We start from the raw sequence: 16,460 nt of genomic DNA on the forward strand, positions 1-16,460 counted from the left end.
TTTATGAGAATTATTATTATTTATAAATTAATTTTTATTTAAAATTATATTTTTTATTAAATATTTTAAAATAATGCAAAATAACTTATATAATTTAATTTTACCAATTAAATAAATTTTCCATCAAATTTTTTCATATTTTATCATTGAAGTTATGTAAAAAAAAATATTATCCATAAAAATTTGAAATAATTTTTTTTAAAAATTGTAAAATAAAATTTTATATTTATATATATCAGTTTTCTAAATGTATAAATAAAAAATTAATTTTTAAAATTTAACTAGGTTTTGAAAACAATTTTAATTTGTTATATATTTTTTTTAATGAAAGCTTTATTTCTCAAGTGATTTCCAAATAGAAAATAATGATTTATTATAATTAAAATTAGGCTTTTAAGATAAAAAAAAAAATTAAACCTTTATAATTTTCCAATTTTAATCAAAATTTTTAATTTTATTTATTTAATTTTAAATCTTTTTTATTATTTTTTATTTTAGTAATAAATTTAATTAAAACAACTGAATGAACTAACAAAAATAATTCAAATATTTTTACTCATTAATTTTAGTCAATCCTTTAATTTTATTAATTATTCAACGATTTTTAATATTTTCATTAATTTTAGCAAATTTTATATTGATGAAAAAATATATTTGACAATTATATATATCTAATGTTGTTATCTTAATTTTTTTTTTAAAATTTATCATTCTAAACTCACATCTTTATCTCCATTTTATCTCAAAATTTAAGGTATAATAAATAAAAAAATTCATTAATTTAAACATAAAATAAATAAAATCAGAAATCTAATTATACTTTCAAATTATATGTATTTGGAATATGTGAAATAATTAAAATAATATATTTTTATTTAGTAAAATGACATTTTTATTAATTTGATAATAATTAATAAAAAGATTAAATGAATTTATAATATTTATAATTTAAGATAATATTTAAATTATTTTTATTAATTAAATTATCTAATTAAATTAATTGCTAAATTAAAGTGAAAGTTTAACGATTGAATTGATTAAATTAAAAAATTTAACTAAAACTAAAAAAAAAAACTTACGAAAGTTCAGATTATTTTTAGTTATTTGGCCTTAAAATTAAATTATAAATTTGTTACAACTGAAATTAAATTATTAATTAGAATATATTTATTTATAATAATAAGAACTTAATCATTGTATTGAAAAAAATAAATAGCACATATTAACAAAATTTTAAAAGTAAAGTAAATTTTAAATATATTTTATAATAATTTATTTTTTATTATGAAAGATATTAATTTTTTAAAAAAATTTTTGACTTAGAAAATAATTTTCAATTATTGACAAAGGAACAATTTTTTACATTTTTTTATTAGTTTGTGAAAAAATAAAAATTAGAATTTTTAAGAAATAAAAGATAGAAGAATTATTTTCTACAAATAAAGAAACACGTGTGTTTCCAATGATGTTTTATGCATTTATTAACAAACTAATTAGATAAAAAAAATTGTATGAAGAGGCTATTTTTTTAAGATAATAATTAACCTATAAATATTCATTAATATATATATATATATATATATATATATATATATATATATTGTGTGTGTTTTTTTTTTTTATTTTAAAAACTAAGCCTTTGAAATAACTTTGCAAAATGTGTCATAGAACTTAATAAAAGTACATAAAAATTATCATGTGGCATAAAATTTAAAATTATATATATAATAAAAAAATTATTCATAAAATTTAAAAAATTAATTTTAAAAATAATTTTTATATTTAAAGTCTAAGAACTAATGATATTTAAAATTTCATTTTAGTTTATCGTTTTTAATAGAATTTACAAAATTTAAAATATTTAAATTTTTTTAATTTTCTTCTTTATTTTAGTAATGTATAAAAATTTTAAAATATAAAATATTTATAATTTAAATAAAATATTTGGATGGCTGGTTTGTCTAATCATTTAAAAATATTTTCTTTTAATTATTAATTATATAAAATATTCAAATTTAAAATATTTGATAAAATCTTATTAATGAATGTAAATGACCTGTTGTTCAAGCAAAGGTTGAATAAGCATGATTCATCTTATTTTTAATCTCAATGAATTTTAGATTAAAAAAATTTTGGCTAAAATTTAATGGTTCAGGTGAGTCTTTAATAATTTTTTTATTTACTTAATTTCATAAAATTGACTTTATTTTAAGAAATTTAGAGTTATGTAATTGAATCAGGGCTAATTTGCATTAAAAAAAAATTGTAATATCCTTGCTTGAATCTTGAATTGTAAAGAAAATGTTTATAGGTGTATATATACACTTATTTTATATAATTATTTCTTAAAATAAATTAAAAAAATGAAAATAAAAATTTGTTGAAAATAAGATAGGAAAATATTTGATACATCCAAAATCTAATTAATTAATGATTCTCATATCCATTATATCTTTTTATCTGTAATTATTTAGTCTATTTCATTCATTATTCTAATTAGAAGATGAGCATTGTTTGGAGTTTTTGCTTGACATATGTAATAAATGAGTTACTCTTTGCCAATTGAATAGAAAAGAAAATAGATATTTTCAACCTAATTTATACATACAATTATGTTATATTTATTTTTTATAATTAATTATGGTTAAACCATGGCTTATGGATATTTATATTAAATATAGTGATCTTGTATTAAACTGATAATATTATCATATAGAATTTTATATCATGGCCGATTCAATTCTAATTTAGCTTCGGTTAAATCTTAAACTATTAACCCTTTGCCTTTACTGATTTTTAGACAAAACAGGGTTTGAAAACTATGGTTTTTAGAAGTAGTACCTCTCTCCCTCACTCTCTTCCCACCCCTCTGTGTTTCTCCTCCCATCAAAATAGAATTGACTAAAATTAACAAAAAAAAAAAATTTTTGGATTTTTTCTATCATTAGGTTTATGCCATGTCAAATAAAAATATATAAAATAATAATATTTTCATGTCAGCAATAATATTTTAATCGACCATCACGTCATCCACCACATCAGTAATACCATTTAAAATAATAATATTTTAGATAAGTCATCCCCCATATCAGTCCCATAAATCCCTAACTTTTAAAGTTTGGGTCAAAATTGATAAAAATAAAAAATTTAATAAAAATTGATAATTCACCTAAAAACTTAGTTTTTTATTTTTTTATTTTTTACAGTTGTGTCCAAAAATAATGATTAACATGTGATAAAAACTTTATTATATTATATTTTGAATATTAAGTATTAAAATTTTATAAAATTATAAGTAATAAAAGGCATTACTTTTATTTAAATGCCTCAAAAAATTTTGGCAATTTATTATTTCACATATTTATTTCTTATAAATATTTATAAAGATAATTGATTTTATATGATAAATATGATTCATTTTTATATTATTTTTTATCTCATGAATTTTAGATGAAAAAAATTTTATAAATAAATTTATAAATGCCAATTATATACATTTTAAATAAGATAAATGTTGCTTATATAAAAAGAAAAAAATTCAGAAAAAACAAAGTAGTTAAGGAATTTTTATAAAAGTCTAAGAGTAGGTAGAAAAAAAAAATGTGTCGTATAATATATATATATATATATATATATATATATATATATATATATATATATATATATATAAAACCAAGTATAGGATATCTTTGTAAATACATAAAAATATAGGCAGAAAATTTAAAGTTTGAAAACTTTGGGAGCAGAGAGAAATTCCGTTAAATGGATTTTTTATTTTAAAATTTCTTTGTTAATAAGCCTTTCTGGATATGCATGAAGGAGTTGTTAAGTTTTGCCGTCGTAAAAGAAAAATCTTTGTTTTGCCTGTAAACCCTAGTCTTGAATTCGGAACGCTTTCCTCCATCCCACTCGTTTCCTAGATCATAATCGTTCTCTTACTGGGAAAAGAGACCAAAGAAATACTAACCAGGTAATGGGATCGAATCCAATCTTGCCGGAAGGGTCTCAAATTCCAGCAGATGATGATGAGCTGGGTGTTCATGAAGATGCTATCAGTTTTGTCAATAAGGTTCGGAAAAGATTTGAACATGATGAAAGTGTTTATAAAGCTTTTCTTGATGTGTTAACTAGCCATGTGAAGATGAAAGAATGCGACCAGTTGAGTATACGTGATGTTCTTGAAAAGGTTTCTCAACTTTTCTGTAATCATGAAGATTTAGTGGAAGATTTCAAACGCTTTTTACCAGTTCCTGAAGCCTTGGATAAGGATTATAACTCTGAGGGGAAGAAATCTAGTGTTGCAGGAGTTTCCAAGAAAAAGAAGAAGCCAGACAGAATGGATAAATTGCAGATAGAGACAGAGAGACTCAAGGAGAAGGAGTTTAAATCAATTCAAGAACTGGACCTTTCTCGTTGTAAAAGATGTAGCCCAAGTTATTGGATTTTTCCAGAGGACTATCCAATTCCTCAAGCAAGCAATAGGACCAAACTTTGTTCAGATGTACTGAATGATCGATTGGTATGCATTCCTTCAACTCTGCAGGATTTCTCACTCAAACACAAGCGTCCAAATGAACATGGAGAAGTCCTTTTTAAATGTGAAAATGAGAAGTATGAGCTTGACTCAGCCAAAAAAAATGTTGAAGAGTTACAAGGAAGGTAAGATCAATTTGAAGACTCCTATAAAAAATAGAAGAACTGGGCCTTTCTGTTGTAAAAATTGTAGACCAAGTTATTGGTTTTTGCCAGAGGACTATCCAATTCCTCAAGCAAGCAATAGGACCAAAATTTGTTCAGACGTACTGAATGATCAGTTGGTATGCAGACCTTCAATTCTGCAGGATGTCTCACTCAAACACAAGCATCGAAATAAACATGAAGAAGTCCTTTTTAAATTTGATGATGAAAAGTATGAGCTTGACATGAAGATAGGATATTGCAGATCAGCTAAATAATTCAGCATGATCTGGAGCTTAGAAGTAGAGCAGCTGTGTTAGAAACCTTTCAACAAGATGCAGATTGTTGAGCGCTTTTAGGGACCTTTCAATGTTTTTATTGTTTTCCTGCTTTTTATATATTTGAGGGGATAATATTCAGTAGAATGCTTTTAAACTAGATTTGCATATGATATAATCAAAAGTTCAACCTTTTTATGCTTGATTATGTGTTACTCTACTAAACTATAGTTAATGGAAAGCATGATAGAATACCCAATAACCTTCTGCTCTATTGATTTTCAAGGTCGCTCTGGCTAAATCTATTTCTACAATAATTCTGATTGTGAAGTGTGTTATGAATCAGGTGGCAGTACCAGTACAGAAGAAAAGGGAAGGATGTGACAGATGAACTCCAACAGAAAGATCAGATAAGGATAACTTCAAGGGAGGAACAATCTGCTGATTAAAGAGAATTATTTTAAGTTTGTTAGGGATAATGTTAGATTGGGTTATAAATGTAACAGAGGATAAGGGCAAGTTTTTTTTTTTCTTTTTTTCTTTGCATTCTGAAATTCTGGCGTATTGCCTGGGAAAGTGGAAACATTACTCTGCTGCATTGGGATATTTCTTATTCTGTTCTTGATTGCTCCATTTGTTATTTCCTTTATTGTTTTTGAGTGAATTTGATTGTCATTTGTCCTCATTCAAGAACGGAATAAAAGTCCATATTTCCATTCTTTCTCATTTGTGTTCTGAATAAATTCCTAACTCAAAGTGCATGCATTTCTATTCAAAATTTATGCAGATTTTGGACCCTTCAAGAATGTGAAACTTAGATTTCGCCTCTCCTCTATGATGAGATTCAGAATTCCGCATTGGAGAAGCATATTTCAGATTCAGAAGTATAAGAAGATAATTGCAAAGAGAGGGGAAAGTGAGGTGAGGAGGCATCTGCGTGTAAGAAAACTAGAGGCGAGGGAGAGGCTCTAGAATTGCAGAGAGAGGGTAAGGCGAGAGTTAGGCAGAGCAGTGAGCTTAGGCTCTGTTTGGATTGGGCAAGTCAAGGGAAGTGCATGGAAAGATAAGAGAGTAAAAAGGGATAAAAGAAAAAAAAATTCATGGTTAGAAGGAGGAAAATTTAATATAAAGATAAAAAGAGTTTATATATATTCTTTATATTTAGGAAGATGTGAATAAATGGTAAAATTAAGGAGTGTATGAATAAAATAAAAAATCACTATATCCGAAATTGATTAATATTCTCAAAATTTGAATATGTTTTAAATTCGATTAAAATTTATTCTCAACTACTTATATTTTTTCTAAACCTGATTATTATTATCTAAAAAAATTCAAATCAGTTTAATTTTATATATTTTAATTAATAATCTACATAAAAAATTATTTTATTAATAATTTATATTTTAAAATTTTAATAATTTTATAAAATATTTAAATTCTATTTTATATAAAATAAAATATATAAAAATTTATAAATATTTTATATAAAAATAAATATTTTATATTTAATTAAGTATTTATATAAACAGATTCGAATAACGGATACACCACATGTAAAACCTAAATTCATCATAAATATTATTCTTTAAACCCGAACTCATCCCAAATCAATTATATATCATCCACACCCATCCTATAAGGATTCAGTCGAATTTGATACCTACAAAAACTTGACACATTATTATCCCTACCTTACACCAAAACATTTAAATTTAAGGAATAAGAAAAGGTAAAACTTATCTTACTTATCTTTACCTTTCGTTAATTATCTTCTTTCCAAACAATTACTTCTCATTCATCCTCACTCAAACATTGCCTTATAAATTTTATTAGGAGAAGACTTTGCACAACACTAGAGTGCCTTAAAAATTTTATTGAGAAGGAGAAGACTTTGTACAACACTTGTGGGTTATGGGTAAATTACAAAGGTATTACTTCAATTCAAGATATGTAATAATAAAATATCTAAACTTTAATTTGCAACACAAAATTATTTGATCATTAATTTTGCAATACAAAACCACCTAATTTGTTAACATAAAACCCTTTTAACCTTTAATAGTCAATTTTTATATTTTTTTTCTTTTTTACTATTATGACACTTATTAAATTAAAAAATATATATATTTTTTCTATGTTAGTTTGATACTTATAGGAAAAAAAAAAATCTTTATCTACCCACACTTCCGACAATATAAATTATACAAATTGACACTTCAATAATTCATAACCTATTTACCGAAACTATTAATTCATGAAAATATAATTTTTTTAATTTTACAAAAATATTAACAGCATAAATAAACTCCGCCTAAGTAGTTTGCGCTTAGTCGGTCCCAAGCCCGAATAAAGGAAGAGGGTTGCGGTATGTGACAACTAGCGTAAAAATTTCGTCAAAGCAAATCCATATAACCAACCCCAAATTTTTAGAATAAAAGCTTAGTTGAATAATTGAGTATCAACAGCATAAATAAGTTAAAAATTAACTATCAAAAGTCATAAAAAATTTTATGTTACTTAAATTAAAAATAAAAAAATTTATATGATAATTTAAATGTCTAGGTATCATTTATATAATTTACTCTAGTTATGTGTTAGTTCAATCACTTAGGTTAATTATTTTTTAGTGAATTAACCAAATTGAACAAAAGAACAAAATTTTTTAAATGGTAATCGACGTAGAGTGAAAAAAAAATGGTATTAGATTGGATCAACTCGTTTTCCAATTAAAAACGAAATCTACGTGGCCCATGATTAGTGGCAAAATAAACCCAATTTAAACAGAAACACCAATTTGTTAACAATTTTAATCATTAAGAACTAAATTATTAAGTTTTCAAACAGAAGGGACTAACTAGTTAATTTTAACAAGCCTCCTGAACATTTAGTTAAATACCCTTACAAAAATGGCAATACACGAAGCACTTCCATTCTTCCTGTTAGCATTTCTGTATGGTTCACTCATGAAGAAAAGTCGATTTTACTTAAAATTGGAAATGCATGGCGAACTAAGAGAAAAAGCAATGAGTCAAAATCTGGGGCTTTCTACCGTGACTTCCAATAATTTATGCTATCTACCTTACTGATCCACTTTGAATGGATGCAACCTTGCATACACCAGCCGACGTGGTGAACGGAATATCTTTATAGCAGGCTACTAGATCTGTGTTCGTTTGGAGATCCACTTGCAGTGTCTCCCAGACCTTCTTTTTAGGGTTTAGGACATCATCCGGCTCACCTTCAAACCCAGGAAATGTAACTCTCTCTCCAACAGCAGCAGATTCAGGTGGATCAACCAACTCAACCTGAAAGAAATCAAGATTTTATAAAATTACATTAGCAATTACATAACCATCTGCAATCTAAAAATTACTAGTTATGTCAACCTTGAAATCTGAATTATCACCAATAGGAGACTACAACATGTTCATTCAACAACTGGTTTGCCACCCATCAGCTAGAATTCAATTCCATAAAACATATTCCATCAACATAAAGGTACTCAAACAACACAAGCAATATCACTTGAAACTGTCAGCATAAAAATCCCTAGCAGTCACTAGGTCCAATAATTCCCAATAATAGGTCGAGTTACACGTGGAAATATACGTGCATTAACTCACACCTTCAATCCAGCATCACCACAAAAGTCGCTGTTCAACAGTACAAGTCCTTACAGACATTCAAATGATTTCACACTTCACACATCTTCGGAAACATGTGTATAGATGCAAACACAATTGAAAATGGCACAGGCTTGCTTACCTTTGTGTGGTCACTGTTGGAAGCAGCAAGAACCATAGCCTGTGACTTGATACCCCTCATGGTTGCAGGCTTTAAGTTACAAAGGACACAGACCTTACGATCCTGCAAAAGCAATCATATTGCACCCACTTCCTAAAAGTGAAAAACTGCATCATATTGATCTATGAGAGAGAGCAAATACCTGCATCTCTTCTAGAGGTATGTAATTGACTAGTCCACTAACAACTTTTCTAGTCTCTCCTCCCCCGACATCGATTTCTTCCACATATAGCGAATCAGCATCGGGATGCTTCTGAGCTTTCTTAATTAGGCCAACACGAATATCAAGTCTAGTGATGGAGATTTCTGGCTCAACAGTGCTCTTTGATTTGGCTTTGGCAGAAGGCTTTTTGATCTGTTGCTTCTTCCCGTTACCATCTGTCAAAACCCACCCCAACCCAAAAGAAAAAAGAGGTCCTACTTGTGTAAGCAAGTGTTTGAAATGGCACACCAATCACTCTTACAAAGAGTCACAATAAGCAATCAAGTGCAAATTAACAATTGCTTCTGTGATGAAGAATAAAATAGTTTGATTGAGAGGAAAAGGATGGAATGATTAATGACCCGAAACTTTAGTCTTCTTCAGTTGCTCAGCAACCTTTGCCGCTTCGGCTTCTGCCCTCTCAGCTTGACTTCCAGCAAATTTCTTCCTGAAGAAATCCACTTCCTCATCTTTCTGCACATCATTAAACATTAAAACAAATTTTCTTTAAAAAATAAAAAATAAAAAAAGACTAGGCCCCATCAATCATGCCCGCTCTCACATGAACAACAATGGCATGCAAATATGCAGACAAACCCCACCCCCCAAACACACACAGCCCTAACCCCAGACACGCATGCACACAACTACTCAACTCAACTCAACTAAGCCTTTATCCCAAAAATTTGGGGTCGGCTATATGGATTCGCTTTTTCCACTCTGAACGATTTTGAGTTAAATCCTCAGAAATGTGTAATGCTTCTAAGTCATGCTGTACTACTCTCCTCCAAGTCAATTTAGGTCTACCCCTTTTTTTCTTTCTATCCTCTAGCCTAATGTGCTCTACTTGTCTAACTGGAGCCTCCGTATGTCTACGCTTCACATGACCAAACCACCTCAATCTCCCTTCTCTCAACTTATCTTCAATTGGCACCACTCCTACCTTTTCTCTAATACTTTCATTACAGACTTTATCTAGTCTAGTATGGCCACTCATCCACCTTAACATTCTCATCTCTGCAACTCTTATCTTAGATGCATACGACTCTTTCAGTGCCCAACACTCACTACCATATAGCATAGCCGGTCGTATGGCTGTACGGTAAAATTTTCCTTTTAATTTATTGGGAATCTTACGATCACATAGAACTCCCGTGGCACGTCTCCACTTCAACCATCCGGCTTTAATCCTATGACTAACATCCTCCTCACATCCCCCATCTACTTGAAGGACTGAGCCTAGATATTTAAAGTGATTACTTTGGGACAGTGCCACTCCATAGACAAGATATAACACGACATACCAGTTCCTTGAACAATGGCTCTGGTGTCCCAATTTTATGATTGGGAGGTAGAAACTCCCAAGGTCTCTTTGCCCTATCAATATCTCCTTTTTCATCACAAAGTGAAGCTTTCTCAGGAGGAAAATTAAGCTGCTTGAAAACCTTGTACACCAATTAAAAAAAAATGAGTCAGGTCAAATCACTTCTGATGAACTTTCCAGGACTGCCACTTTGCGAATTTACAGAGAAACTAAATTACCTCAAAAGAGAAAGATGGCATAAAGGGTTCTAATAAACAAGCAAGAAGGTATACAAGTCCTACAGAAGTCCTCATAACTATATTACATGAAGATTGGTCTTCCTTGAAAAGCTTCCAGAATTGGCTTTCCTACAACAAAAAAAAAAAAAGTAACAGTTTTATTGGCTTTGCAGCAATCTGAAAACATCAAAATCATAACAAGACATATAAGTGAAAGCTTCTGAACCTGAGTGAATCAAGCTTACTTGCAAATATGCATTCCCTTCACTAGAAATGCTCATTGCAGTTTTCAGTCCTTGCTTTAATTTGACCTGGAAAATTTGTAATTATGAAGATGAGAAAAATTCAAGTCATATGAATTATGCAAAACACTATTTGGTAAAAAAACAAAATGATACCTTTTCCATAGCTTCAACATATTGCTCCACATATTTACCAACTTCTTCAGCCAATTTCTTTGTCAGGAGATGTGAGTCTGCATTTGGAGCATCTGGAATAATGGAACCATATCCTGTTCCTGTTGATTAAAATTGTCAGTTCCCCACAATATGCACAAAAGAACAAGCAACCCAATCCTAGAACTCACAAACATTCAAAGGTGAGCACAGATTGAGGATTGCCACTACTACAAGCTCAAAGATTTTCTTTATAGAAGGAAAAATGGATGATATATTTTTTTTGAAATAAAAAAATGCATGATAGTTAAATCATACACCAAGTGAATCATTTTATTAAGAAAATAATAAATAAATAAATAAATAAAAGAAGGTAGAGCTTTGTCAGCGCAAACCAATGCTTGAAAAATGGGAATATGGCGCAAATGAAAAGGGAACAAAAAAGAAAGGAAAAATTTCAGAGTTAAAAAAATTTAAAAAAGAATAGGGGGAAATGAGTTTTTCCAGCAGTGACCTCAAAATACTAAACCCGATTATTGACAGAAGTCTACAGCTCCTTTCACACATACGTAAATAACGTTAAGATGCATGACTTGCCAAGCCCCAAAAAAAAAAAATCTGGCAATCAAACAATAATTTCAGAAATCTAAAGCATTCCTCAAGTAATCATGTACCTGGAGGTTTAGCAATAAAACTCAAAACTCGATTAATGAAGTTGCCCAAATTATTGAGCAACTCACTGTTAAGTTTTGCTTGCAAATCAGACCATGTAAATAGTGTGTCAGATACCTGATTAAAACAAGCCCAAACGAATTGCATTTTACATACTGCAAGAACAGAATGAAATATTTAACTACACTGAAAATAGGATAGGAAAGAACAGGTTTACCTCTGGTCTGTTAGTTAGTAAATAATATCTCCAGACTTCTACAGGAATGTTTGTGTCTTTTGCATCATTACCAAAAACACCTATACCTTTACTCTTCGAAAACTTTCCTGAAGTAACAAAGTAAAAAATTCACCATGTCAAAGGTGAAACATTCCTTTCTTAGAAAGTGAAGGTTATCCTCATAGTTTTTCCCCCATTTGAGCATGAATTTACCAATTATTGCATATTGGAGAAATCCATATCACATGGTTGACTAACCTGCTTCATAGTTTAAGTATTCAGTAACACTTATAGTCTTCATCAAGGTCCAATTTTCACCAGTTCCTAGAAGTGTTGATGGAAACATCACCTGAAATTAGATTTCAGGTTATAAGAAAGACTTTGAAGAAATCAAGACAGTGTTGGCATACGGACAAAGTAAGTGCAAAAAGGCCCTGATAGAATCACAAATCCCAAACAAAGTCCTTGAGTTTCTCTAGCCTTTGAAGCAGGATTTAGATATGGGAAACGTAGATAAACAACTTATCCTTAAGGAGCCCCCTTAAGGTATAAGAACTGTTACCATATATGAACTGAACCTCATGCTATTTAGTTGCTAAATCCAACATAATCTGATTACCGTGCAGCTTGAACAGCAAGCTAACATTGAGAGAAGATTGCCCAAAAATTTTTTAAAGAAAATTCAAGAACAGGAAGTTTTCAACTAGGTTTGAATTTTTTAAAGAAGAAATAGTCATTCATATCAATTGACATCGGGCCAGACAAAAAAACACAGCATCAATGCAAATATAATGATGTGCCAACATGGTATTATCTCGTCTGACACATCCCAAGATTCTCCATTGGACATATAATCATAAATAAAATTGAAGATCCATCTCATTTACAGTTCTAATTACTACAAAGAAAACAATAACAATCCATTGATCATGATAAAAACTTTAACAGAGATCAAAATTCATAACACGCAATGATTTCTACAGATGCATCAAGAATGAGCTATGACTTTTCCTAGACTGCAACTATTGCCCAAACAGAAAAAGGTGAAGAAAAGAGACAATGAAAATTATGTAGATTCTTGCACATGAAATTAATTTTACGATTCAGCACCCGAAAAAGGCCTAACCAGGGATATAAAACATTTAAACAAATATTATATGACATCTATAATGTCTAAATTTAACATTTGATATCTCCACATGCACAGGTCATCAATGAAAACCTAGCGAATAGTACACTTACAGTGTGGAATGGCACATTATCCTTTCCCATAAACTGATAAAGCTCCACATTTTCAGGATTCTTCCACCACTTCTCCCAGTCAGGTGTGTAGCATGAAGTGATAGAGACATATCCAATAGGTGCATCAAACCAGACATAGAAAACCTACAAAAAATGTAAATTGAAATAAAAACCAATATCAATTAGCGAAAACGCATGTTATTATGAGTACATGTCATGTATACCATTATTCACATGGAAGTAGAAAAAAAGAAAAGAAAAAAATTGATGGATCAAAATGACTAAATGAACCATTTGACATTTGCCAAGACTTTCAACTGGAAGCAACGCCAGTGTACTAAATATGTTCTCTAACCTTGTCCATAAATTTCTCATGCGGAACTGGAACTCCCCACTTCAGATCTCTAGTAATACATCGTTGCTTCAATCCTTCTTTCAACCAAGCATACGTTGCTTGAATAGCATTCTGGCTCCAAGATCCAGCTACTGACATGCTCTCAATATACTTTACCAATTTATCCTTTAGCAGAGGAAGCTCAAGAAACAAGTGATTTGTATCACGAATATGTGGAGTGTTGCAACAAACCTGATCAGGTATTAGGATAAATGCAAAGTAAAACAAGATATAGTAACACTTTTGTAATAGTATCGCTACATGTGAAAAACAAAATAAAAGAGGTGTAACCATTGTGGACTATCAAATTGATAATTCTTTTCCTTAAATGGCATTACACTCAAGAGAAACTAGCATTATGGGCCGTGAAATAAGTTCAAAGGGAGGCACTAAGTTGGCCAATCAGCGTACTTGCACCCAAGTTATTAATAGGATTATCCACCATCATTGTACTTATCCCTAGTATAATAAAGTTCACCTTCTCCACAGAAAAGAATTGATTCAGGGTGAAGGGGGCTTTGAGATATTTAGGCTCACGGCACTATGTTACTCTGCACATTTTGGCCCACATTGTACAATCCTAGATGATGATGCTAGAACAATGCAACCGAAAATTACCAGACACATCACATACCTTGCACCTAGGATCTTTTAACTCTGTTGGATTCAACAGCTTTCCACACTTTTCACATTGATCTCCTCGTGCAGAATCATAATTACACCCTTCAGTTGGACAAATACCCTCTACAAGCCGATCAGCTAAGAACCTTTTGCATGTATCACAGTATAGCTGAATCAAGGTAAGAGTTAGTAACACAAGTTATGATCACCACAAAAATAAGATAAATAAGTAGTTGACAAATAAAATACGAACACAACAACCGAGCAATTATGCAAAGATAGAAGAGCCATGTGATGTCATAAAAAAGAAAAAAAAAAAAAAGAGTCCATACCTGCTGAATTGTGTTCTCAGAAAGCCAATTGTTCTCTAACAATAATTTAAAAATTGCTTGGCAAACTTCGGTCTGCTGTGGAGTTGATGTTCGTCCAAATTCATCAAAACTTATATTAAACCATTTATAAACTTCCCTATGAATTGCATGGTACCTAGAAAGGCATAGAGAAGAAGCTAAATACAATTATAAAATATTTAGCCCAATAAATGAATTATATTCTGTTCAAGCATCAAATAAATAAACCTCTCATCACCCAAGGGAAAAAATCCTTACAATAAGATTCAGCTAAATACATTATTACTCTGATTAACTCCAAAAAGGAAGTTCTAACAAAATAAAATTGAGTTGAAATCACAATGACAGTATGTGCCAACATATTTGAGAACATAGAAATACTGATAGGACCCCTTCCAAGCAATCATAAAGAGACAATTAAAAAAAACATAGATATAAAAATTGAATTCTGTGTTCTCATTGCTGGATGAATGTCAATGTCAAACATTGAGGCTTAAAAATCAAGATCCATTTCATGCTAAACAACATTTATACACACGGTACTGGAACCCAATATAAAAAAAGCTAAAATATCAAAGTCAACCACCAATAAGCTACATAATATATCCCTAAGCATTAACAGATATTATTGAACAACAAATAATGGCTGATAATTATTCAAGCACATCATGGAGTTGAGTAAAAAAAGTCACTTGTCACAAATCTCTTTTGGGGTGCAATTCTCCTCCATGGCCTTGGTCTCTGTTGCTGTTCCATACTCATCAGTCCCACATATGTATAAGGCATTGTAGCCTCGAAGCCGGCAATATCGAGCAAAAACATCAGCGCTCAAAACAGCTGCCAAAAAAAATCATAAAAAAAAAAAAAATGTATCACATGTAATTACTTGCATAACCAACTCAAAATTACAAAAGATATAAGTTTTTAAAGTCTAATTTCATAAACATACAGCTTCAAAATTTCCAAAGGGTTACCAATAGAAGGTAATTTATAGAAACATAAACCTAATTCATCTCAACTAAATTCTAGCGAAAAAGTAAAAATTATGTGAGATTGCGAGGGAGAGAGTAATACAGCCGATGATATTGCCAAGGTGAGGGACGTTATTGACATAAGGCAAGGCGCTAGTGATAAGTATGTTTCTCTTGCCAGGGATCGGGACCTTCGGGACCGTCCGACCCTCGCCGGAGCTATTGCTCGATGAGAGATCTCCCATTGCTCCGGTAACTTGCTGGCAAAGCCTCTAGAGCTCAAATTCAAAGAAATAGACTCTGATTGCTTCGAGTTGTATCAACTAGAGAAAGAGAAGAGGGAAGAAGAAAGGCGCTTCAATTCTAGGTAAACCGTAGACCTGGCTAGGGGCCGGGTGAGAACCGGAACGGGGCTTGAACCGGTCAAAATTGTGGTTGATTAGAATTGTAGATAACCCAGATCGAAATTTAGTCAAAATCAATCGGTTTGATTGCAAATTAAAATTTTAATTTTTATTCAAAAATATTTTTTTTAAAGAGTTATACCATTAAATTTAATTATAATTAAAGCAAACTAAATTGAATCAAATCTCAAATCAAAACTTAAATTGAAATTGAAATCAAAATGATGAGAGAATTTTAAATCAAATCAAATTCATAGTCGAACGAATCAAATTATTAATTTTTTTCCTATTAAAAAAATCTAAAATTTTTAGAATATTCATAATTATAATTAAAATTTTATTTTATATATTATAATTAAATTTTAATTAATTACTACAATTATAGCCAAACAAAATAAATTTAATTTGAGAAAGTTAATAGTAAATTATAGTATAGCCTCTAAAATTTTATTTGATTAATAAAATAATATATTAAAATATTTTTTATTTATAATATAAAATATATTTATTTTTAATTAAATTTTATACTAAAATTTTATTTTTATTGATTAAAATATATATAATATTATAAGTAATTAAAAATTATGCAATAATAAATTCATCACAAAATAATTGGTGTAATTGACAATTGAAAAATAAAATTTAAAGTATAATTATTTTGTAATTACTTTATGTAATTTTTAAATTG

At 29.6% G+C, this 16,460-nt stretch overlaps 2 protein-coding genes across 3 annotated transcripts; one reads left to right on the forward strand and one right to left on the reverse strand.

The window, feature by feature from the left end:
- The first annotated feature begins 3,755 nt into the window (after window positions 1-3,755).
- Window positions 3,756-5,679, forward strand: LOC110648869 (paired amphipathic helix protein Sin3-like 4). 2 transcript variants are annotated; one of them, XM_021803231.2, is made up of 2 exons: window positions 3,756-4,519; window positions 5,302-5,679. In XM_021803231.2, exons 1-2 carry the CDS (start codon window positions 3,974-3,976, stop codon window positions 5,344-5,346), a joined length of 591 nt encoding a protein of 196 aa, XP_021658923.2. In that variant the 5' UTR covers window positions 3,756-3,973; the 3' UTR covers window positions 5,347-5,679. The 2 variants fall into 2 exon arrangements, with proteins under 2 accessions (XP_021658923.2, XP_021658922.2); XM_021803230.2 differs by having other exon boundaries at window positions 3,771-4,659.
- A 2,072-nt stretch (window positions 5,680-7,751) lies between these two features.
- LOC110648870 (probable methionine--tRNA ligase) lies at window positions 7,752-15,722 on the reverse strand. The gene is made up of 17 exons (XM_021803232.2): window positions 15,472-15,722; window positions 15,090-15,234; window positions 14,380-14,533; window positions 14,061-14,216; window positions 13,388-13,618; window positions 13,033-13,176; window positions 12,049-12,139; window positions 11,791-11,897; window positions 11,576-11,690; window positions 10,905-11,023; window positions 10,752-10,817; window positions 10,507-10,635; window positions 10,269-10,409; window positions 9,327-9,438; window positions 8,905-9,140; window positions 8,724-8,825; window positions 7,752-8,263 (listed from the first exon to the last, which is right to left on the reverse strand). Exons 1-17 carry the CDS (start codon window positions 15,611-15,613, stop codon window positions 8,033-8,035), a joined length of 2,421 nt encoding a protein of 806 aa, XP_021658924.2. The 5' UTR covers window positions 15,614-15,722; the 3' UTR covers window positions 7,752-8,032.
- Between the last annotated feature and the right edge of the window lie 738 nt (window positions 15,723-16,460).

Source organism: Hevea brasiliensis, chromosome 4 (genome assembly GCF_030052815.1).
Source record: "Hevea brasiliensis isolate MT/VB/25A 57/8 chromosome 4, ASM3005281v1, whole genome shotgun sequence".
In the NCBI taxonomy this organism is placed as follows: domain Eukaryota; kingdom Viridiplantae; phylum Streptophyta; class Magnoliopsida; order Malpighiales; family Euphorbiaceae; genus Hevea; species Hevea brasiliensis.